Source organism: Phragmites australis, chromosome 12 (genome assembly GCF_958298935.1).
Source record: "Phragmites australis chromosome 12, lpPhrAust1.1, whole genome shotgun sequence".
Lineage (NCBI taxonomy): Eukaryota > Viridiplantae > Streptophyta > Magnoliopsida > Poales > Poaceae > Phragmites > Phragmites australis.
The window spans coordinates 26,590,188-26,614,810 of record NC_084932.1 but is presented as its reverse complement, the minus strand read 5'-3'; the positions used below and the strand labels follow the sequence as shown (position 1 = coordinate 26,614,810).

At 43.6% G+C, this 24,623-nt stretch overlaps 1 protein-coding gene across 1 annotated transcript in view; it reads right to left on the bottom strand.

Moving 5' to 3' along the window:
• Window positions 1-18,102: 18,102 nt before the first annotated feature.
• LOC133887485 (achilleol B synthase-like) overlaps window positions 18,103-24,623 on the bottom strand; it is a 43,962-nt gene continuing 37,441 nt past the window's right edge. Inside the window, exons 12-14 of the mRNA XM_062327454.1 lie at window positions 18,684-18,740; window positions 18,372-18,418; window positions 18,103-18,272 (exon numbers count right to left, since the gene is read on the bottom strand). Of these exons, the coding sequence (XP_062183438.1) occupies window positions 18,122-18,272; window positions 18,372-18,418; window positions 18,684-18,740 (255 nt within the window). The 3' untranslated portion in view covers window positions 18,103-18,121. The remainder of the gene's footprint in view (window positions 18,273-18,371; window positions 18,419-18,683; window positions 18,741-24,623) is intronic.

The window sequence follows — 24,623 nt, the reverse complement described above, 5'->3', positions numbered from 1 at the left end:
ATAAACAGATCGATTATCATCATCATATTGCAAGAGTCTATTCTTAGACATATATCTCTATAATATATTGTAAGACAAAAGCAGCAAGAAAACATGTATACTAAACATGACGGATCACAATGAACTTACCCGTCAGCAGCATGAGATGCAAAGGCCCCCGTGATAGGGATGCATCAGACAATGATGAAGGAGTCATAGAGGAAGCAAACCGTGATGATGTAGAAGGTGACTTGATGACTATCAGGAAGTAGATCGCGCGAACAATTGATGACGTTGATGAAGCAGATCATGAGCAGTCGCGCCGAGCGTTCTCAAAAACTTATTCTCTCTACTGGTGCAGGATCCTAAGAGTGATAGGTTCTAGAGATCTGCTCTCTCGTTCGTCGATGCATGTCGGCGCAGTAGGATGGAGTATGAGAAACCAAGTTGACAAGTGCCTTGATTTATATGTGACGAGTGATTGAAATTGATGTTGATTTGGTTTGATGATTTTCGGTTTTGCATGAGCATGTTTATGTATTATAATGCATGATTATGATTATGATTAACTGGAGCTGGAGAAAAATGAAATTAGAATTTTTGTCCATGAGCCAGGAAGTTTGCACTCGCCGGATGATCTGGCGCTGGAGAATTTGTACATGTCGGATGGTTCGGCGATGAGGCACTGTGCACGTTGAAGCATTCCAGGAGGCAGAGTTTAGGAATTTTATACACCATATGGTCCGATGATAGAGGATGTGCATGCCTGACTAATTTTTCCAGAGAGTTTGCTTGTTTGATGGGTTGCATTCACCGGATGGTCCAGCGATGAAGGGTTCGCAACACTGTACCATCCGGCGTTCACAATTTTCTGAGATGAGTTTTTTGATTGAGGATTTTGATTTTGACTAATCTATGATGGAGTTGGAGATACGTTTATGCTTGTCTTATGATGTGCAGGTAATGGATACAACTTGCCGGTTGACGATAGGGTGATTGGGGCTAAGCGTGGTGCTTGGTGCCGAACTATCAAAGAGGTCGGGTAGAGTCATGGGTACATGTGGAGCTCAAGCAAAGCGTAAGAAGATAGATGAAGATGGTGTGTTGACAAAGTTAAGTGAAAGGGATAACAGTGTAAGTGACAAGGTAGCCCGAGTGATCGGAAGCGGGAGAGACTTGTCGGCGGTCAGGATCACAAGATGAAATACACGCGTCGACATCGGATCGCTTGCTTAAGGTGTAAGCAAGTGGCGGTGAGTCATACTTTGAGAAGCATGCAAAGTGGTTTCGCGGTTTGGCCTCAAAACCATAAAAGGATGGAGTGCACGTGACATTATCGCAAAGCTAAGTCATGAAGGCGTCACAACCATCCAATGTATAAGAAAAAAAGATGGATAAAATACCCTCGATGATACCCTCGGTGGTAGGTATGAGTGTATTGAAAGAGAGAGACATTTTGTGAACGGTCTAGGAAACTTAGGGATCAAAGAACCTAGGCTATAAATAGAGGAGGAGGGCTGGTTGAGCCATCAATTTGAGAGTTGTGTGCTAGGGTTTTAGCAGAGGAAGAGATGAGTGCTTAGCCTATGTATTAGGTGCGAGATTTTATATGCAAAAAATTGTAATACACCGAAAATAGGGTGTTCATCTGCAAAATATGAAGTTTATGTTTCCTCTTGTGCTTGTGTTCATCTCCTTCTAGTTTCTCTCTATTGGCTCCCTTGCTTGGTTGCAATTTTCTCGATTTTTGTTGTAATTTTTTTATTTGAAAGCTGAAATTCTTCACCATGTTGAAGTGGTTCTTTATGTTGCTAGAGACATAAAATTCACATTTATAATTGGTCTTAAATTCTATTTTCTCTAAATCATTAGCTTGAAGAGTTCTTCACTCGGTAACTATCTTCTTGGATTTAAGTGTTTTTTTCTCAAATTACAAGCTTTTGTGTGCGATAATGTATGGATTGGTTTTCAATGGAACCTACTGCTCAATTATATCCATGAGAGCCACGCTTTCTTAGAGGATCTTTTGGTGCAATATATTTCTCTTGAGTTTTTGCTTCCGCATGTTGTTTTGAGGTGTGTTGGGTGAAAGAATGGGAGAAGGTCATCCAAAAATTTGGTGAGGCACCTATTCACCTCCGCTATTCGCTATTCTTGGTCCTACATGGTATTAGAGCCATGTTAGATCACTAGTTGACCTTAACCAGTTTTTTGATTCGTAGGCGACAATGGAGAGATATGGAAAGATCCCGCTCTTTAAAGGTCGTGACTTTTCCTATTAGAATATGCACATGAAGGCTTATCTCTTGATCCAAGGAAGTGCCATATGGGAGATCATTGACTCCAACTATAAGATTCCCATTACTCGTACTTCTCAGGCCCAGATTGAATAATATGAAGCCAATAACAAGGCTAGAAATATATTGTTCACTAGCCTAAGTCGTAATAAGTTCGATAGGGTCCAGCACCTCTACACTGCTAGGGAGATTTGGTCTACTCTGAGTGTCTTTCATGAGGGTGCTAACCAAAACAAGGCTAGACGGTAGAGCACATACAATCTAGAATATCAGATGTTTGTGTAAGGACTCAGAGAGTCTTTGGATGCTATGTTTGTTAACTTTGATGGAATTATTGGCAACCTTAGATCTATTGGGGTTTTGCCCTGCTCTGATCATGAGAGTACAATCAAGCTTCTCTATGCTCTTGACCGTAGCATATGGGAAGTAAAGATCTCGAACATTGATGAGTCATCCAGTTATGACACATTAATTTATGATGAACACTTTAGTAAGCTCAAGTTCACCAAGATAGCCAATGCGGCTAGGATAGGTCTTGAAAACCCACTATCTCAGAATATGGCATTGGTTTCAAGACATAGTGGTGGCAATTAGGCAAGATTGGCTTTTCGTGTGCTAATACTTTAACTTGTGGATTTGATTTGTTTTCCTTGGTCTCTATCACAGGAGCATGTGGATGTGCTTGACGATGACGATCTTACATTGATTGTGAAGAAGTTCACCTGCTTCTACAACAACCAGTGAGACCAGAGGAGAGGTGGTTCTCGTGTCCATTTTTAGTGCGGTGACACCACTCACTTCAAGGTGGACTATCCCAAGCTCAAGAAATGGGAAGACCGTAATCACGACCACGACAAACATAAGAGGAACAAGAAGCCCTTCCTCAAAAACCACAACAAGATGACCAAGAAGGCAGCCAAGACGGTGTCACGGGCTTTTGTGATAGCTTTTAGCGACAATGACACGTCCTCAAGTGAGGATGAGAGCTCAGAGGAGGAGGAGAAGACCATGAAGAACAACAAGAAGAATAAGAACTTCATCGGCCTTTGCTTCATGACGGACGACAATGGCAGCGACCCTGAGCTTGATCCCTCTGAGATATTGCATTCCTACGACTAGCTTTCTGCTCAGATGGATACCCTTGAATGATGCTCTTGTTAGCCAGAATATGTTACATAAGAAAGTAGTTCGTGAGTTGAAGGAGCTTAGGCCTATGTATAAGTCTGTGTCAACTGAGGTTTCTTTGCTTAGGTCTAGGGCAAAAGATGAGGATTGTGAGAGTTGTATGATTGTCATGACTGAACTTGCCGAGCTTCAAACTCTTCATGCTCAAGTTGCCAGTCGACTTGAGACTGCTGAGAAGAAGCTCCTTGAGGAGGATTCTAGACCTACTCCTCTAGGAGCTTGCAAAAACTACCCTTTGCTCACAAAGGATGTTGAAGTGAAAGCCAAGCATATTCAAGAGCTAGAGTCTAGATTGGAGAGTGCTGAGTGTTCCAAGGATGTGTTGAGTGTTCCAAGGATGTGCAGCAAACTGTTCCATCTGCATAGTTCTTAAGGACAAACTCAGCTGGGTTAGAGTGCAGGTTTAGAAACTCATGGCCGAGAATAAGTATCTCCTTTCTCTTGTAGATAAGTGCTCAAAAGGCAAGGGTAAAATGTATTTGATCTTTCCCAAGACCAAGATGTGTGCCGATAAGGTGGTTTTGGCTCTCGAGTTGGGTTTTGAGAGGGTAGCTTACAATGTGGTTGGCAAGACTATTTTTACCTCACCTACTACCCTAGAAACTAAAAACTCCAAAATCAATGTCACACCAATACCCATCAAGAAGAAACTCACACCACAACTGACCAATAAGAAACCCACACCACAACCCAAGAGAATTCCATAGCTTAAGATGACAGCCCCTGTGAGAGAGTCTAGAGTGACCAGCAGTCGAGTTCCTGAGAGACGCTACCATTGCACCTATTGCTAGAGAGAGGGTCACTTAGTTGGGTTTTTCTTTTGCCGTAGGAGAATGAGCAACGTGAGTTGGAGTGAAGTACTCGGGATATGTATCGTCCCTCTTTTGGTGTACATGAGTCTTTTCCTCGCTCTTACTCACGAGTCTCTAGCGCTCTTCAGTTTTCTCCTAGAGGTGGTGCCTTGCGTGAATCTTACCTTAACTCATATGATTTTGGTTCACGTGTTAGATGCTCTGAGTCACAACGCTTTGATGACCCACACTTTCCTCTTCGTGGTACTCACTCCTAGCATACTAGTGTTGATATGCCTGCGTCTGCTTTTACTGCTTCAGGATGGATGACCCAGTACTGGATTCCCAAGAGGTTTCTGTCTAACCCCAGTACTGAGCCATCCACCTACTGCACTTCTCATATGTAGGTGGTAGGCGGAGTCCTGGAGAACAAGTGGCTCATCGATTCCGATAGTTCGCGCCATATGATCGGAGATGCATCATAGTTCTCCAGCCTCACCCCGATGATGTTTTACTCTCAAAGATGTGGTTTTGGTGGAGTATCTGGGATACAATTTGCTTTCTGTATCTCAGTTGTTGGATGACGACTTGGAAGTGCGCTTCAAGCGTGATGCTTCTTGAGTTCTTGATTCATTAGGCGCTTTGGTTTGTCAGATTTTTCGAGTTGGGAGAGTTTTTGGTGTCGATTTTTCTGAGTTTCATGATTCTTCTCGGTGTTTAATTGCACAACCTTCTTCTGAGCTTTGGATGTGGCATAGGAGGTTAGGGCACATGAGCTTTGATTTGCTTTCTCGTTTGAGTGCCCTCGGCTTGATCCGATGATTGTCCAAGCTCAAGTTTGAGAAGAACCTTGTTTGTGCTCCTTATCGGCATGGCAATACGATTGCGGCCTCTCACCCACCAGTCAATCTGGTGATGACTAAACAACTAGGAGAATTTCTCTATATGGACAATGTTGATCCTTCTCGAGTTCGTTCGGCGGGTGGGAAGTGGTATGTACTTGTTATTGTTGATAACTACTCTCGCTACTTTTGGGTATTCTTTCTTGTGAGTAAGGATGAAGTGTTTTCACATTTTTAGATTTTAGCTTTGAGATTGTTCAAGGAACTCCCTAGTGCATTGAAAGCAATTCGCAGTGATAATGATATCAAGTTCAAGAACTATCTCTTTGATACTTTCTGTCTTAAACATGGCATTGGATATCAATTTTTTGCCCCACGCCTTACTCAACAGAATATCATTTTTGAAAGGAAGAATCAAACTTTGGTGGAGATAGCTAGGACGATGCTTGATGAGCTTAGGACTTCTAGGAAGTTTTTGGCATAGGCTATTAGCATAGCTTGCTATATCTCTAATCGGATTTTCTTGCGCTCGATTTTGAATTTGACTTCTTATGAGCTTCACTTTGAGAGGAAGCCGAAGGTTTTTCACTTGAGAGTTTTTGGTTATCGTTGCTTAATCCTAAAGCGTGGTAATCTTTATAAGTTCGAGTTGCATTGTTTTGATGAGATTTTCTTGGGTTATTCTCTTCATGGTCATTCTTATAGAGTTTATAATTTTGACACTAACACCATCATGGAGTCCTATGATATGACATTTGATGAATCAACCCCTTGTGCTAGCCCTACTCTTGAGTGTGTAGGTGATCAAGATATGAGTGGAAGCATCTTTGTAGATGGCGACCTTCCAGCTCTCGGTGATGATGAGGATGATCCACTACTTCCTATTATCACACATGTTTCAGAGCTAGCTCCTGCTTCTTCTACATTGGCAGAGAGTCCTGCACCCTCTACTTTCACTTCAGCTGCATTCGAGCCTGCACCAGTAGCATTTGAGGGGGAGATCGTCTCACAACGTGAGGCTCCTCAACCCATTTAACGATGACATCCTCCACAACTGATGATCGACGACCTTGGTGAAAGGGTAACGAGGTGCAAATCTACTCAACTTGCTCATTTCACTGATTTTGCATTTTTTTACTTCTTTTGAGCCCTATGATGTTGGATACGCTCTTTCTAATTTAGATTAGGTCAATGCCATGCATGAAGAACTAGAAAACTTTGAGATAAACCAAGTTTGAGTCCTTGTAGAACCACCTTTAAATATTCATACCATAGGCACAAAATGAGTCTTTAAGAACAAACAGGGAGAGAATGTGTATGTAGTTCGAAGCAAAGCTAGATTTATGGCTCAGAGTTTCACTCAAATAGAGGGGATAAACTTTGAAGAGACCTTTGCACCAGTAACTAGATTAGAAGCCATTATGATCCTCACATTTTTGGCATCCAACGGTTTCAAGTTGTATCAAATGGATGCCAAAAGTGTTTTCCTAAATAAGTTTATAGAAGAAGAGGTCTATGTCAAGCAACCCTCTGGTTTTGAGCACACCAAATACCCACATCGAGTTTACAAGCTTCAGAAGGCTTTGTATAGGCTTAAGCATGTGCATAGGGCTTGATATGATAAGCTTAAGTCCTTCTTGTTAGAGCATGAGTATGTGATGGGGTTGGTCGATAAAATATTGTTCACCTTTAGGCAAGGCAATAATTTCCTACTACTTTAGATATATGTGGATGATATCATTTTTGTGTCTCTTCTCATGCACTTGTGGCCAAATTTGCAAAAACTATGAGCAGTGAATTCGAGATGTCGATAATGGGCGAGCTCAACTTCTTTCTTAGGCTTCAAATCAAGCAATGCAAGTAAGGTACATTCGTCCACCAGACGAAGTACATCAATGATATGCTAAAGAATCTTGACATGAGCTATGCGAAGCCCTTGACGACACCGATGGTTACCTCGACCGTATGATCCGGATGAAGATGGTGAGGCGGCAGACCAGTGGGAGTATAGCAGCATGATTGGCTCTCTCCTGTACCTAATGGCGACAAGACCCAATATCCACTTCGCCGTTTGCTTGTGTGCCTGCTTCCAAGCATCACCAGGGACATCTGAACAGTGAAGCGCATCTTTAGGTATCTCAAATACACCCTTGAATATGGTTTTTGTTTTTTTGCATCCTCTTTCTTTCTCTTTGAGGTTTTTCGGGTGACGACTTTTCTGGTTGTAGAATTGATAGGAAGAGTATCTCCGATACTTGTTATTTCTTGGGTAACTCTCTTATTTGTTGGTTTTCTCGCAAACAGTCTAGTGTTGAACAGTCAACTACTGAAGCTAAATATGTTGCTGCTGCTAGCTGTTGTTCTCATATTTTATGGATGGTTGCTACTTTAAGAGATTTTGGGTTAGACTTCAAAACTGTGCCACTTTTATATGACAACATCAGTGGCATAAGCTTAGCCAATAACCCAGTCCAACACTCCAGAATCAAACACATAGATGTGAGATTTTACTTTTTGCGAGACCACAATAAGAAGTGAGACATTGAGTTGAGATACATAGACAACTAACACCAGCTTACCGACATCTTCACCAAACCTCTAGATGCATCCAGGTTTGCTTTTCTGAGGGGAGAGCTTGGAGTGTGTAATCTCTATGGCATTGTGTGAGGGGAGCTATCTTTGTACACACTCAATCTTACTGTTGTTGCATTTGTATTGCATCTTATCTTATAAAATAATCATAGTAGTTGAGCTTTGACTTGTATGTATTTAGCATTTTCAATTGCTAGTCTTGAATTTGGACTAAGTTGAGTAGTTGTGCATAAAATAAGAGACAACTTGAGCATAAAATAAATTACAAAGAAATGTGTCTAAATATTCCATTTTTAATCACTTGATCTAACTAAGTCTTGATTTCATATGTGAGCGTTTGCAAAGCCTACTGTCATGAATACTTGTATGCCTAGTTCGAGATTGAAGTTTCCTAGTTCTTAATGCTTGTATTATCTCAGCACGAGTGGATGCTTATGTGGTGGTTACTTTTAACATAATTTGACTACGTGAACTTAAATACGCTAACAATTTTTCAGGTTTAGCTTGTGTAGCTTTATGTTATTGTGACACTGTATCTTTTTAAGCCTTTATGTGATTATGAGCTCCATATTCTACTCTACATAGCCCTTTGATGTTTCTAGCTTTTGTAAATGCTGTGTTTCTAGCTCCACATTCTACTCTCCTGACTACAAGCTTCGCGCACGCCACATGTTCGATGAAAAGCCCACAAGTGACTCGAGGTCACCAATCTGCGTTCTTGAGTTACCATTCACCAGGTTTGTTATCCTATCACCGAGAAGGTGCTTCGTCAAGTGTTTGCTCCATTTGGAGTGGTGGAGTAGGTGCACTTGTGTGAGGGATCAAAACGTGTGGTGGCTCTTGTTGCATTTCGATCAAGGCATGACGTTGCTGAAGCATATGGGGATTTACATGGCAGAAATATCTATGATGACTGTTGTCAGCTCGACATCTAGTATGGGTCATTTTAGGAGCTCGACGTTGCCTCGGTCATGAGTAGTCGCGATGCCATGGCGAGCTTGTCGTCAGCTAAGCACCATGCCTCTGCCACATCTGCCACGTCCAGTGTCGCCAAGGAGTCGGTCTCTGACCCCAACATTGGTGCTACAGCGCCGCCGACCCTCGACACCACCTCCAGTGACATCACCATCAACGTGCCCACAAACTGTTCGTCAAAATTCCTCAACTCCAACATTGGCATTCTAGCGTCCGTGCATGTTCCAGGCATTGTGTTGACATCATCACAAGCCTCTATGCAGCTCATCATCAACATTAGGATCTTTGCGGCTTCAAGTACGATGTCTCTGGTGCAAGCCAGCCCGTGTGTACCTTGGGCGTTTGACGAAGTTCCATGGAGTCTGGGCGTGCTTCCCAACAACAACATCAACATGTTTGCGCTTGGTAAAGGTATGAGGTTACCAAAGCCACAACCATAGCCGCCGCCTATGCAACTGAAGGGGTTGATCTGCGACAACTAATGGAGTTGATCTGCGACCAATGCCATGGCCATTATTCAATATGATTTATGGGTGTTGTGTGAAGTGGAGAAAAATTGGTTATGGAAGCCACCATGGCCGCCTCCATCTTGTCAAAATTTCAGATCTACAGGGATAATGTGTGGAGTTGATCGAATATACGTTCAAAACACCAGAGGCATGGTGGTGTTGTTCCTTGGTGTGGAATAGTTACCTGAGCACATCATTGTTCTATCCAAAGAATTGGCTGAGCTGACTCTATGGTCACCACTTAAAAAAAAGATACCTTGTTTCAGTTGATGGAGGAGCGGGGACTATTCAAGACATGGATTGCATAGAGCATCAGAAGTGTAATTGAAATCTTGCAACCACCTGGTGAACATTATATACACACTGCTAGTGAAATCCTCCCATAAGGAAGCAATAGTGGTAACAGTTTGGAATCTTTTTTCGAAAGGACGGCACTAGTGATGCCGATGTTATTATAGAAGAAGAGAGTTGGCCCCATTTATGAGGGAAATTTGGCCCAAATTTTAACAACTGCCTGGTTGAATTAGGGCCAACCGGCAAAAACCCAATGACAAGAGTGCTAACAAAAAGGCAAACAACACTACACTCCAGAAATAACACGTGGAATCCGCCAACGAGTTATCATTACCAAGGTCATAGCACACTACGACCAAGCAGCTCTGACTTCCCGAGACAGACCTCAACCACTGTCTTGATGTCCATGTGTCCCCGTCCACGGTCACCACATGTCATCATCACCAAGCTCGTTGGACGCCCCAACGCAACAGCTCCGACTCCACCATAGCCCTCCCGTGGACAAAAGGGCGTAACACCAAAAGAATAGAGGTCTCACTGACAACTTGCCCCTTGTAGAGGTCCGGAGTGCACACAACCATTGCCGAAGTAGGGCTCCGCCACAACTAAGACATTGGCCATCAGATCTCGGTATGGGATCCTCCAAAGCGACGCCTCTAGGGAGGACACGATGCCCCAAGTGCCACCGTCGCCCGTCCAGGCATGGATAAGGTTTTCACCTGAAAGATCCCACGGCAAAGAAAAAGGGAGAAGCACCTTTGACAAATGCCTCCAAGGAGAAAGCGACGCTCCAGGTCATCACCATTGTTGGCCTAGGCCAAACGCCAGGCAAGACTTTTGCCCGAGGCACCCAACCCCCACCCAATGCCACAGCTAGCATGAGCACACGTCACCCCAAAGCCACCATGATTCCATGAGGCTTCACGCGACCATGATGCCACGAAGAAATCTAATAAGGGGAGGAGCCGCCATGGCACAAGGAGACTGGGGGCAACCGAGTCATGCCCACCACACCGTGCCAACCACAATAGCACAGGATCCGACCGGCAGGTGCAATGGCACGCACACACGGACACACACACATTGACATGAACAGACACACGTACACAAGTACGCGCATGCGAGACCACACCGAGCATCTGCTAGACGAACACCAGACAACAGGCGAGCGAAGCATATCCGCTGCAAGCAAGCCAACTGGCGAACCCTCCACCTACAAAAAATGGGGCGCACACAAAGATGCACACAACATAGCACACCGAGCCTTTGCGTGCATATGCGTCGATGCATCACTAGGTCGCCGCGCCGACGAGATACCAAATCAAGTCGACGAGGTGGCCACCGGGCCGCTGCATAGCACCATTAGGATGCCTAGCACACGGATCTGGCCGCCAAGTGCATAGAATCAGCCATTGTACCGACATGCGTGAGGATCTGGCTGTCAGGGGCACAGATCTGGCTGTTGCACCACCATGCCACCGCATCACAACGTTTGGCATGCCGATCCGACAGTCACACCCTAGCTTAGGTGGATCTGGCCATCGCGATGTCAAGCCACCACACCGTGCCGCTAGGGAAGTGGATCTAGCCGCCGCATCGCCGGAACACTGCATCGCACCATTAGGCACATAGATCTGGCCACCGCGCCACCCCCACCATGCACACCACACTGTGGATCTGACCGCTGAGCCTGCCACGAACGCTGAGCACAATGACAAGGAGCCACGGTCTCGAGAGGGGGAGAAGAGAGGTAGAGAGGAAGAAAGGAGGGAAGGAAGCCGGGTGGACACCACAAAATAGTCCCGCCACCACCGTCCTTGCGGCCACGCAGGCTTCCGGTGTCCTGCTCAGGCAGCGACGAGGTGGGAGGGAGGTGGGAGGAGGGAGGAGGGAGAATGGAGACTCTCGAAGCAGTTTGGAATCTAAGCAGTCTGGAAGTTGTTGGGAAGTAGAATGAAGATTTTAACTTGGGTTATTCTTCTCCGTTTACTCACCATGAGCAGAACACCATTTTGTTGCTATGTACTTTAATTGAGTTGTCTCAGAAGCTGCTCAAATACTTTACAACTTCAGCCTTGATTATCCACATCAACATCACACAAGAAAAGTGAAACATGCTTGTTAAGCCGAGGAAGGTTGTGCTAGCCAGGATGATACAGTTACACTAGGATTCGGTGGGATTGCAAACAAGTTACTGCGGATGGCAGTAACATGACATTGGCTTAGAATGAGAGGAAGAGTAGGCAACCACCACGTGAACGAATAAAGATTGAGATGATAAGCCCTCACCACCCGCAGATTCATCAAGTGTTGATGCTAGTGCTGGTGAACCTGGAATCGCTTCAACTGATGTCAAGGAAGTGGATAATGAGGGTACATTGTATAAAGGTCAGAATGCTACCGCCAATCTTAAGATTGGTGGAGGTGTGACTGTTGATAGTGCAGTTGAAGTCCAATAGGCAGATAAAAAGTGTGAAGACACAATTCCCGGCTTGGATAGTGTTGAACATTTCGAGAATTTCGAGATTGTTGTCAAAAGTTCTTCTTCGGTTCCAGATGAGAAAAGCGATCCAATCAGCAGTAACCAGAATGCTGAGATTGGTCCAGAGGTTAATTTGGAGGAGAAAGACTTGGTTGTGGCTGTTATCCAGAAGAGGAATGCATCTGAATTACCCAATACAAGGGGGTACTGGCGATCTACATGAATCAAAGAAACAAAAATTTTCAGATTCACAAGTAAGCATTGAAAATCAATATGGACAAAAATCTGATTCAGTTTCTGTGAAAGAATAAGACCAACTTGAGGAGGCTCAGAGATTGTTAAAAAGCATTGTCAAAACTGGCCAGTCAAAGAAGCTAGTACATTGCATGGCTGCATCTGTATGTTTCTCATGGTATTTCCTGATGCTGAAGCAATACTTATACCTAGTTACATTACAGGCAACATGGGATCCAGATGGTTCCAATTCATCAACTTGGGGACAAGTCGATACTCAAGAAGGGAGGGATGTTAGGGACATGTGTACATTGGAGTGGGCTACCACATGGGCCATGGCCTGCGGCGAGTCTGAGCTAGCCTTTTTGGACGTGGAGTACAAGAAGGAACACATCCCACACTGGAAGTCATTGAAGAAGAGAATACACAAACCGGATCCCTCTGCCCTTCTACTATTCATCTTCCTCCTCTAGCTTTTTCACATGAATCTTCCTCTAGTACCTTCTAGAACTCTCTCTAGAACCCCTTGCTAAGCTTCTTTGATCCGATCCCCTGCTTGCTAACTGAGACCTCCCTCTCCCTGAGGTCATTGTAATCCAATTTGTATCCAATCTTCCTATTGCTATTGAATCAAGGAAGGAGGTTGCTAACATGTATATTGGATAAGGAAGAAGAAGAATATTTACGATGATCAGAATAAAACAAACAATACTACTTGCAGGGTCAGTTGCATTATTCATGTTGCGCATATACAAATCTTGCTTCTACAAATTCATTCCATGGCTTTCATGTTTCCACAACCAAATGGTAATTCAAGCTCGATTGCTATGACTTTGTCGAATTACAAAACCAGGACAATATGTTCGTCGAAATTAATCTTGGTGCAAATTCCAGAAGCAATGCAAGGCCCATGGTCCTATAACATTTTTACTACTAGTTAGCAGCCCATTTTGGACCCTTGTGCACCTTGGCCCCAAGGCGTGGACCCGGCCTCTCCTGGCATGTGGCCAAACACAGAAACGCTAGATTGCCCCTTCATGAGGTGTGACTTCATGGATGATGACTCAACGGCATGGCTCAATGTCTCCTTCCAACTTGGCTTCGATGCCCTTCTGAGATGAGCGAGCCATGACGTGCTCCTACGAGGCACGAAGCTCCCAACGCCATGTCTCCATCCGCTCACGTGCGGCTTGCCCGACGTGCTCCTAGTCTCCTACAAGGCATGACATTTTGGCCACCGGACAGATGAGCCCTCGCATCCATAAGTAGCACGCCCGAAAAGAACTTCCGGGTAGGGAGCTTTGAGATTCGTTGCACCTGAGTGTTTGGATGGATGCGATTGCTCTTGTCTCGGGCCACGGAGCGGATTGGGGTTGGGGTTGAAGGATAGGTACATCCACTTGATTGGAGGCGATGAGGATCCTCTGACTCTAAGCAAAGTCAGAGAGGAACGGTGCCCGTGACTTTACCCATGTTGTGAGTCATTGGATTGGAGATGGATGGGCAAGATCTAGTGATATAGGACTGCTACAACACCTATGATACAGCAAAACATCACAATATTTTCATGAACAGTGTCATTCTACAGTAAAATTATCTACAATAAAGTCGCGATCACTGTTTTTTAATCTGTTTTAAAATGATTTTTTCAGTCCAACCGTAACTCTGTTTTTGAATCCGTTTGAACTATGGTGTTGTTTACAATTAATGCAACAAAATGATATCTAATATGATTTTTTTCTTTTTTTAAATCCAATATTTTTATATACTAGTTGAAAATTTTGAAAAACTAATTCAATCCAATACTTTATGTGAAAAATGTTGAAATAGTAAATGAATTTTTTTGAATCAAGTCTTTTAAGTTGAAAGATACAAAATATAAGCATAGTTTATGATGGTTAATCACAAACTAGCACAACATTTTATGTAGAAATATTGAAATAGTATGTGAAAAATATTGAACTCAGTTTTTTAAAATGTTGAATCAAGTCTTTCGCATTGTTGAAAGGCTCAAAATAGTGCAGGATGATTAATCACAAGGATTTAAAGAAAAAGCTAAGAAAAAGAAAAAAGGAGAAAAACTAAACTTGGGCTGATCTCTCCCGCTTTGTGGATCAATTGTTCGCGGGCTGATGGGTCGTGCTACTAGTAAGCTTGTTTCGGTCAGCCTGTGTATAGGACGTCCCCGGCGGCACGGCCCCCACACTGTGTCGCCATCTCGGCACCCGGCCACCGATCTTGGTCGCCGGACAGCCGGAGCAGCCGAGCCTAGCAACGCTGCACAGCCTGCAGGGACCACGGAGAATGCCCATGACAAGTCTCTTACTTCTCTCAGTTCGTTTGTTGTACTTATCTCCTAACCTTTTTCAATTTCTTCAGAAGTAAAGAGAACAACTCAGGTGGTCGATAAAATCAAGCAGGAGCTGGGATGTGGATCGCGGCAGGTGGCAAGCATTTGAGCCAGCTGTTGGCAACATCGCTCGTTAGATTTTCTGGTAAACAAACCGACCGGTGACCGCCTTGGGTGCCACATTGTTTATGTCCTTGTACCCAAATTTCTACTTAATAAATGATACCGTATTATAGAAAAAATGTTTTTTATTATTATTAGGAAATTAGCCAGATCGATCTATTAAAACGATACATACAATCACAGACGACACTGATGTACGATATTTGTTAACGAGATTTAGCCGAACCCTATATCTCCAGAGTATGACTACAGGTGCTCCTCCCCATCTAGTAATATCTGCCGCACTGGGGTTCCACCAGAACCACCGTCAATCCCTACGAACCTGTCGCTATGCCATCATTGTTATAACAGTGGTCCTCATCTCATATTTATGAAGAGATTTGGTTATAAAAATCATACTAAAATTCCACTGAGTACTATTCTAGTTTCACTGTATATCGCTAATACAATTTCAAGTTCTATATGTAACAACTATATATAATTATTCGACACATATTCAATATTTACCAATATCCTCGTCCATTCAGAGTATTTAAGCTGTGTTCTGGTGACAAGATTTTAATGCTTGCCTGTGTCGTGTGAGTCGAAAAAAAAAATCTTGTGTGACCTGTGAGTACGTGTGAGAAACCCAGAGACACACTCCAGGTTTTGCTGCATGCTAATAGGAAACTGGTATCTTGCGACCTAACTGCTGTGCAACTCCACTGTCACGAAATAGCTAGGAGGGGAAAAAAAAAGAAGAGGAAAAAGGATGCAGCTGATAGAAAAATAGAAGAAGAAAGAACGGAATTTCTGCTGTATGTTGAACTGCAGGACGAAGCTCTAACGACGATCAGAAGGAAAGGAAGGGAAATTAAGCTACATATGTTTGCTGAACCAGAACAACTCTACTCCAAACTCCGAAACCCCTTGAACTAAGTTTTCTCAATTGCTCATCATCTACTTATTAGAAAATGACATGGGTAGTCATCCGCATTGTCTCACAACTATAATTCGTAACATCCAGTAAGACAGTACTTCTTTTGTGAATGATACACATATCATGGACTTTATTTACTTTGGATCCGTGGACATCTTCTCAATGCAAACGGCTGCAAATCTTGTTTATACATTCAATTACCCGTATCTGCCGTAGGAGCAGGGAGGTGAAGGAATCATGCCCAGCCATTTCTCTTCTTTTGTGCAAGAAGTCGGCTTCGAAACTCTCCAAGAGCCCAAATTGGGTACAAGTTGTGGTAATTGGCGTAGTTGAAGTATAAGGAACAATTGAAGCATCCAACGTGTTCCTGCAATCAAAAGCACCTGACGATTAATGCACAGATGACAACTTAGACGTATACATGATTGTAAAAAAAAACGTTTTGACCTATAACTAGCGCGCACTTGTGCGACCATTCAAAATAGGGATGATATGATAGGGTTTCTTGTTACGTAATACTCCGGCATCTATTATATAGAGATAATCCTACTGTTAAAAGAAAAATGAAACTGCCAAATTCGTGAGAATGCATTTTCCCTTCTGAGTTAGCTACATGCGTGTTTGTAATCCTTCTGTAGCAAAAAAAAAAATTTGAAGACTTACTTGTTGGGGAAACTCGCCTGACTCTAGTTGCATATTGATCAATTCTTTTGCAGCACGGTATAGAGGTTTTGCATCTCGTTCAACCTGCTTTCCATGCCCATGATATGAAATGACAAGTAGCATTGGAATAGTTTCATAAATAATGTATTAATGACAATTCAAATGTAACAATGTATACCTGCCCAGCAAGAATCAGAGCCAACATTGCCCAAGCTGTGTTCACTGCATGAGGACTACTTGCCTCCACATAATCCTGTCAAATATTACAATGGAAGCCAGCAAACAATGATAAAATTCATTAACGTCCGAACCAATCAATGTTGAACAGTATGTATCAGCGGTTCAAAGGACCATGTCTCATCAAAGGTTTAAACAGGGTTGGAAAAAATATTCCGGCAATAACGACCAGTTATATCGATTTTGGAAAAAAAAACCAAATCTGACTAGGATTTTAAAAGAACAGGTTGTTTCGCCCTTATGTGACCCCTGGTTGATCCTCGCTTTTGGTAGGATATGCTTATCAACATTTGTTATATACGACACATAAATTGGGATTTGAAAAAGCTCAAAGAATCCCAAAAAACCTGGCATGGAAAAAACCTGAAAACAAGCTACTTACCATCAGGATACCACTAGCTAGTTGGGCAAGTTCTGGTTTTGCCACAAGTTCCGTATTCCTGAACCCTGTGTCTAGACAATCTTTACCATGGATAGTGTACAACAAATAGATACTTTTTTGTGTCTAGACAATCTTTACCATGGATAGTGTACAACAAATAGATACTTTTTTCTAAGTTACATGGATAGAAATCTGATCCTTTACCATAAAAACTTATTCAACATATATTTGGCTACAAAGTTGATGTTAACCAACTGATTGCCACTTAAGCGTCTTAGACTAGTTGGATATTGTCCAGAAACAAAAGACTACTCCTGTTCTTTCTCTTCCAGGATTAAATCACTAGGGTTAAAACCTACTAAAAGCCCACTTGTTGGTGCCAACCATGACTAAATTGAGCACACAAGCATCCACCATTGGCAACTAGCTTGCCGGTGGCCAGTCAGATGATCAGATTAAATCGTGGTTGGTTAGGTGACTTAGGAGCAAGTAAAAAGAAAGAAATCTTGGTTAGGGTGGCTGCTCTTTTTTGGATAATTTGGCTTGCTGTAATGATATTGTCTTTGATAAGAAAACAATAACCTCTTTTATGCAGGTACTTTTCAGGGGTACTTATTGATTGAGATTCTAGAGATTGATGCAGCAGGAAAGCGAGAGAGAAAACATAAGCATAGTGTGCCAAGTATTGGAGGTGGTAGTTATGAAGCTCTTCACCAAGATTGGGTGGCGGTTTAGTACTAGACAATGTGATCGATGATTTACATTCATATGATTTTTTACATTTGCATATTCTTCAACATTCAATTATGAGTTGAGATGATGTAATAATGAATTAGGGTTGTATATATCACACGATACAAAAGGCCAGGACTTTTTTTTCCCATTATCTAAAAAAAAACAATCAGATTAAAAGTTTGCTCAGGGATAATATCATGTATCTAACATATCAAGTTAACAAATATACAAACCCTTGAAGAAAGCAAATGGTTAGATAAGGAAAATTAAGAATTACCTCAGTTTCACTAGAAAGATAAGTCTCTCCCCATCCGCCTGCACTTAGCTGTTTTGACAACAGAAAATTGCATGCTTTCCTGATGGAAGAACTATTTTCGTAAGTTCTTCCAGCAGCAACTAATCCTTTTACCGCAAAGAATGTCCCATAAGTGAAACATATACCCCAAGTACCAAACCTGTTATACAATAGGTAATCTAGTTATTGTTGCACACATAAGTTCGAAAAAACAACACATAACAAGCAAGATGATTTTCAAGACCATGAGCCATCCTTTCGTTGTTTGTTCTCAATGAACTTGGATGAACTTTCAATGCATTTTCCTATCTCTTCATTGCGATACCCTGGATGCAGCTCTCTGAACGTAATCAAAGCTTGAATGACCGATGATGTGCATTCCACAGATCTATCAATTGGTCAAAAACGATGAATTAGCTCCCATGCATATATATTATAAAATACAGAATCCATTGTATTCAAGTAAGAAGATATTTTCATCTCTTACGGGTAATCAACAACAATGTTCAGAAAAGTCTCAGAAGGGTTGAGAACCTAGAGCCAACAAAATTCATGTTAGTGTATAGTCAGGCCTGATGTATCAAACAAGAACAAAATTTTAACAATTTGAATAATTGTACACAACATGCATACGCATGCACAACCCTTAAATTTTCACATTCCTAGATTTAAAAATATTATTTGCATCTCATGTGGTTTAATTTTCTACAAATATTCTTCTACCCCTGGAGAGAATCTACTTGAAAATGTGTGATTTTGGTTTTCCATAAAATAAAAGTGCAATGTTAAAAATACTCACCTCCAATAAAGCTGTAGTTCTCTTGCACTCGTATGTAGAAAAGGTGCCATCTTTGTTCTTCAAAGGAAAAAAGTGATCAATAACCATTGGTGTGAAGTAAAATATTAAATTCTTTTTAGATCATTCTTTCGTTTTCTTTATTTTTGTAGATCTGGTTCATTAGGAAAACCTATCCCAAAACCATAGTCCCAGCCGGTTTCACCATGGTGGACTCCTCTAGTCCCCAAAAACCTGAGGCTGGTGTGCTGCTTTGGTGGCCTCATTGGTGAAAGGCAACCCTGACTTGATCTCTTGGCATTGTTGTGTTGATTAGTGTTGACTTTTGTGGAATGCTCTCGATACTTTCCATTGCCCTCTAGTGTTCCTTTAATCTTACAACATTTTATATTTTGCTTCCTATACTACTCCATAATTAGATAACACACACACACACACACACACCAACACTACCCCTCAAGATGGGTGATAGATATCTATCATTCCCATCTTGCTGCACGCAGATATACATTCTCTAATTCCTAAGCCTTTTGTTAAACAGTCCGCCACTTGATCACCTTAGGCCACATAACTTAGTTTTAGTGTTCCATCATCCAATCACTCCTTGATGAAGAAGCGATCAATCTCTACATGTTTGGTTCTATCATGTTGAACTGGATTATTAGAAATATTGATCGCCAACTTATTGTTACACCAAAGCTTCAAGGTCCCTTCTGATAGCTTCAATTTAGATAATAAGTTTCTTATCCATAACATCTCACTTAACTACACAGACATAGGATTTCCTCCAACAAAATTACAATAACCAGAAGTTGATCTTCTATTATCAGGATAGCTAGCCTAGTCGGCATTACAATAGCTTTCTACATTTAGGTGATCATTCCTCCTAAACCATAGTCCTTTACCAGGACTACTCCCCAAATATTGCAAGATCATGTAGACTGCATCTAGGTGCTCACTTCTAGGATCATGCATATATCGACTAACTACACTCACTGCATATGTTATATCAGGCCTAGTATGATATAAGTAGATCAACCGATCCACAAGTCTTTGATATCTATCTTTATCCAACTTGTGATTTTGTTCGATAGGAGTATGTCGGAGGATTAACTCCTGTTGCAGGGATCCCGAGAGACCCCTTTTTAGAGATTCGGCCGGGGGGATGATCCCGAGTCCGCCTCGGATGATGAGACAGGTGGGAACCAGTCGGGCCGGTGGACACGGAGGAAAACTATGGCGTTTAGACAGGTTCGGGCCGCGCGGAGGCGTAATACCCTACTCCTGTGTGTGTGCTATTGTATTATGAGGGCTCTTGGAATGCCCTTTTTGGATCTCCAACGCCCCGTAGACGGGGGTGGTATTACAATGGTATTTCTTGTCTATCTACTTGGAGCCCGGGTCTTCAAGTGCCGGACTCTCTGAACTTGACGAACTTCTCCTTCTCTTGAGAGACCTCTCTCGAGAGACCTCTCATTTGATCGGGTATATCTTTTTCTGATGGAGTGCTCCCCCTCTTATACAACTGGGGGAGGCCTGCGTGCCCAGCCGGGGGCACAAGTTCCCGTAAACATAAAATAGAGAGCAGATATCCTGACGCTACAGTTTGCTGTTACAGGGGTTGACTACACGCTCCTTGAGCTGTCCCGTTGGCCTTCACGTCCCAGCTTTAGCCTCTGAGCCGCCCCGCACGCCGCTGGGTCAGATAGAGTCTGACACAGCAGGGGGGCAGGCGATAAGTCTTGCAGCATTGAATGCTCCTATGCCTCCCTGCTAGGCGGTAGCAGGGACTGACGATAAGCGTGGGGGGAGTGGTCGGAAGTGACAAGCCCCTGCTCCTGCTGAGGCAGCAACGGGCCTCCCACCGATTGACATTTCACCGCTGAGCCCTCACGGGATCCAGCGACAAGGGGCTTCTAACGTCGTCGGGGGACTGCGGGTGCCCGGGAGCCACGCCCGAGCACCCCCTTCCTGGTACTGTTCATCTTGGGTCGTCGGGGGACTCGGGTGCTCGGGGGCCACTGTTCCTGGCCCCGACCACCCTCTCCCGGTACTGTTAACTTCATGTCCTCAGGGAGCTCGGATCCTCGGGGGCCACGTGTCCGTGGCCCCGAGCACGCCGCCGCCCGGAACTGTCTTCCTCAGGTCCTCGGGGAACCGAGTGCTCGGGGGCCACTGCTCCTGGCCTCGAGCACTCTCTCCCGGTACTGTTCGTGTCGGATCTTCGGGGGACTCCGAGCACTCGGGGGCCGCCGACCCGGGCCCCGAGCACTCCTTCCCGGGACTGGTTCTTGGCTCCTTGGGGAACTCGGGTGCTCGGGGGCCACTGCTCTCGGCCCCGAGCACCCTCTCCCGGAACTTGTGTTCCTTGGGCCCTCGGGGGCCTCCCGGGGAGGTGACCCCTAAGGCATGGCGCCACGTGGCACTGCTACAGACCTGGCCCTGGGAGTCGGGGACCCCCCGATCCCATTTCACTGACAGAGTAGAAGCAGGACGACATCCAAGCATACTTGTCTCATTTAGTAAATCCATGTCATACTTTCGTTGTGAAAGAATAATCCCTCTAGGAGATCTTGCTATCTCAATAATCAGAAAGTAACAGAGTTGGCCTAAACCTTGACTTAAAACTCTTTGCTTCAATTCTCCTTTAGATGAGCCATCTCCAAAGTGTTATTACCAGTGATAATTATGTCATCTACATAGATCGGAAGAATGGTGACATGATTTCTAGAGTGACGATAAAACACATTATGATCCCTATTACTCTGTATGTATCCCATACTGCATATTGCACGTCTGAGCTGATCAAACCATACTCTTGGCAATTGCTTTAGACCATACAATGACTTCTTCAATCTCAATACTTTTCCCTTAGTCTAATCAGGAGCAAATCCAGGTGGAATTTCCATATAAACTTCCTCTTGAAGATATCCATGTAAGAATGCATTCTTAACATCCAAGTGGTACAATGGGCAATCAAAATTAGCTGCACATGAGATTAGTGTTCTTACCATGCTCATTTTTGCAACTGGCACAAATGTCTCATCATAATCAATTCTATAAGTCTGGCTATACCCTTTTGACACTAATATTGCCTTATACCTCTTTATCTTTCCATCAGGGTTCTGTTTCACCGTGTAAACCCATTTGCAACTAACTACCTTCTTGCCTGTAAGGAACGGAACAAGATCCCAAGTCTTGTTCTTCTCAAGTGCTGCTAGCTCCTCGAGCATGGTCTCCTTCCACCTTGGATTTTGTTTGGCTTCTCTCCAATATTTTGGAATTGTCACTGATTGTAGTGATGCCACAAAAGCTTGTAAGCAGGAGACAATGACTTATATGAGACATATTTAGCTATGTCATTCTTATACCCATCACTATTTGATTCCTCAAAGCCATACCTTATATGAGACTTTCTTGCGGTACTCCTTGTTCCCTTTCTTATGGCAATAGGTAGGTTAATGGAGGATTCAACTTCTTCTCCCCCTGTCTCCAACAACTGATCTACTTCATTTATAGCAATTGGTGATTGGTGCTACTCCACTACTTGTGGTTTCCCCTACTTACTCGCAGCCTCATTACCAACAGGAGGGAGTTGATTGAGATTTTCTTTCATCCTTGTATACACTCGTAGATTATCTTCCTCATATGATCTTACATCATGTACCAGCTTACTCACAGCAAGTGGACATGGAATCAAGCCAGTCAAAATTCCTATGTCCTCTGGTTGCTCCTCCTCTTTAGCCTCTAGCATTCCATCCTTGTACATGCCAGAAGATTCATGATTAGCAAATAAAGAACTCAAATCTATCGTTTCCCCATAAAATGGAACAAATTCCCTTAAAGTCACATCCAAGCTCACAAACATACGACGTTCAGATGGACTCCAACACTCGTATCCCGTTTGCCCAGATTAGGGATGACAATTTATCCCAATTACCCATTTACCCGCGGGTAAATATCTGAATAGGATAGGGTACGAGTAGCATTTGGTACCCACGGGTACGTTTGTAGGCAGAAAATACTACCCGACGGGTAGATAGGTACGGGTACAGGTAATGAGTATCCATACCCGCGAAACCTATTTACCTGTGAAACAAGTCTGACAGGTGGGCCCAACCAAATCCTCCAAATCCCCAATCCTTTCCCAACCAGCGTACTCCGTCTCATGAGCTCCCAGCACGCCCCCCGCCGCCAGCTCCTCCCTACACTACGTCACGTCACCCCTCCCCGCCCTGCGTCACCTTGCCCAGCATCGCCTCATGGCACGCTATCCCGACCCACCCTGCGCCGTGCCATGTCACCCCTCCCCGTCCTGCATTGCCCCGCCCAGCGCCGCCCCACGCCATACTGCCCTGTGTCACCCCACGCCACGATGCCTCGACCCACCCTACGTCGCCCCACTTCGTGCCACTCCGACCCGCCGGCACCGCCTCGCGCCACAACGCCCCGACCCGCCCAACGCTGCCCTATGATGCGCCATCCCACCTCGCGTAGTGCCGCCCCACCTCGCATAACGCTGCCCCGACCCGCCCGGTGCCGCCCCACAACGCTCCGCGCTGCACCGCCCCACCTCGCGCCGTTGCCGCTAGCGCCATTGCGCCACCCATCTAGTCATACCCACGGGCGGGTAAAAACCGACAAGTACAAGTATAGGTGAGCACTACCCGTACCCATCGTACCCGATTGCCATCCCTAGCCCATATGAGTAGACCACAAAGATGCACTTGACAGTTTGAGGATCCAACTTTCCAACTTAAGGTCTATGATCTCAAACGAAGCAAGTGCACTCAAATACCTTTGGTGGAATAACAAACTTATTTTCCCAAACAATATTTCATAAGGAGTCTTCATCCCAAGCACTCTTGAATGCCATACGATATGGGTAGCAATCAAAACAATCTCACTCCGCAAGAACTTAGGCACATTCATAGTATACATGAGAGAACGAGCTACCTACAAGAGGTGTCAATTCTTTCTTTCAACGACTCCATTTTGATGTTGGGGGGGGGGGGGTATTAGGACATGAAGTCCGATGTAAGATTCCTTCCTTGAAAAGGAAACTTCCAAACTCCTTGTTCACATACTTAGTCTCATTATCAGTTCTAATAATTTGAATATGATCATTGAATTGATTCTTGACACATGCACAGAAGTCCTTGAAGCATTCAAGTACCTCACTTTTATGTTTCATAAGGTATAACCATGTCATGCGAGAGTAGCAATCAATGAAAGGGACAAAATATTTTGCTCCACTAATAGAAGTGACAGGAGAAGTCCACACATTAGAGTGAATTAATATAAAAGGTGGCACACTTCACAATCCCCTACTCACATAAGAAACTCTTGTGTGCTTTCCAAACTAACATTCACCAGACACTAATTTACGTTTATCCGCATTACACATTTCATAGGGAAACACCTTACTCATGATATCAAAAGATATGTGTCCTAGTCGACAATGTAAAAGCATTACCTTAACCTCTTCTTCACTCTCAACAACCATCAGAGCAAGACATATTGTTTCATCCATCTTGCAACATACCAGAGTCCATTATGTCAAACTCTAGTCCCAAGCCTTCTTCCCATCTTTCTTTCCCAAATTAAACAATTTTCACAATCAAGGGAAACTCGACAATCCATTTAATAAACCAATGAACTTATTGAAACTACATTCACTGAAAAAGAGGAAACATATAGTACTGATGAGAACGTAATGGATGGTGTGCATTGCACCATGCTCACACCCATGATAGGTCGAGATGTCCCATCAACCATTTGGATTATCTCTCTATTGAGTATGGTGTATAAGATGTAAATTCACTTGACATACCCGTGACATGCCTAGATGCTCTTGAGTCTAATATCCAATCTGAATTTGAAGTTGTTGTTCCTTGATCATCTATTTTTGAATTTTTCTCATCCTCCTTTAGCTTCCTCAAT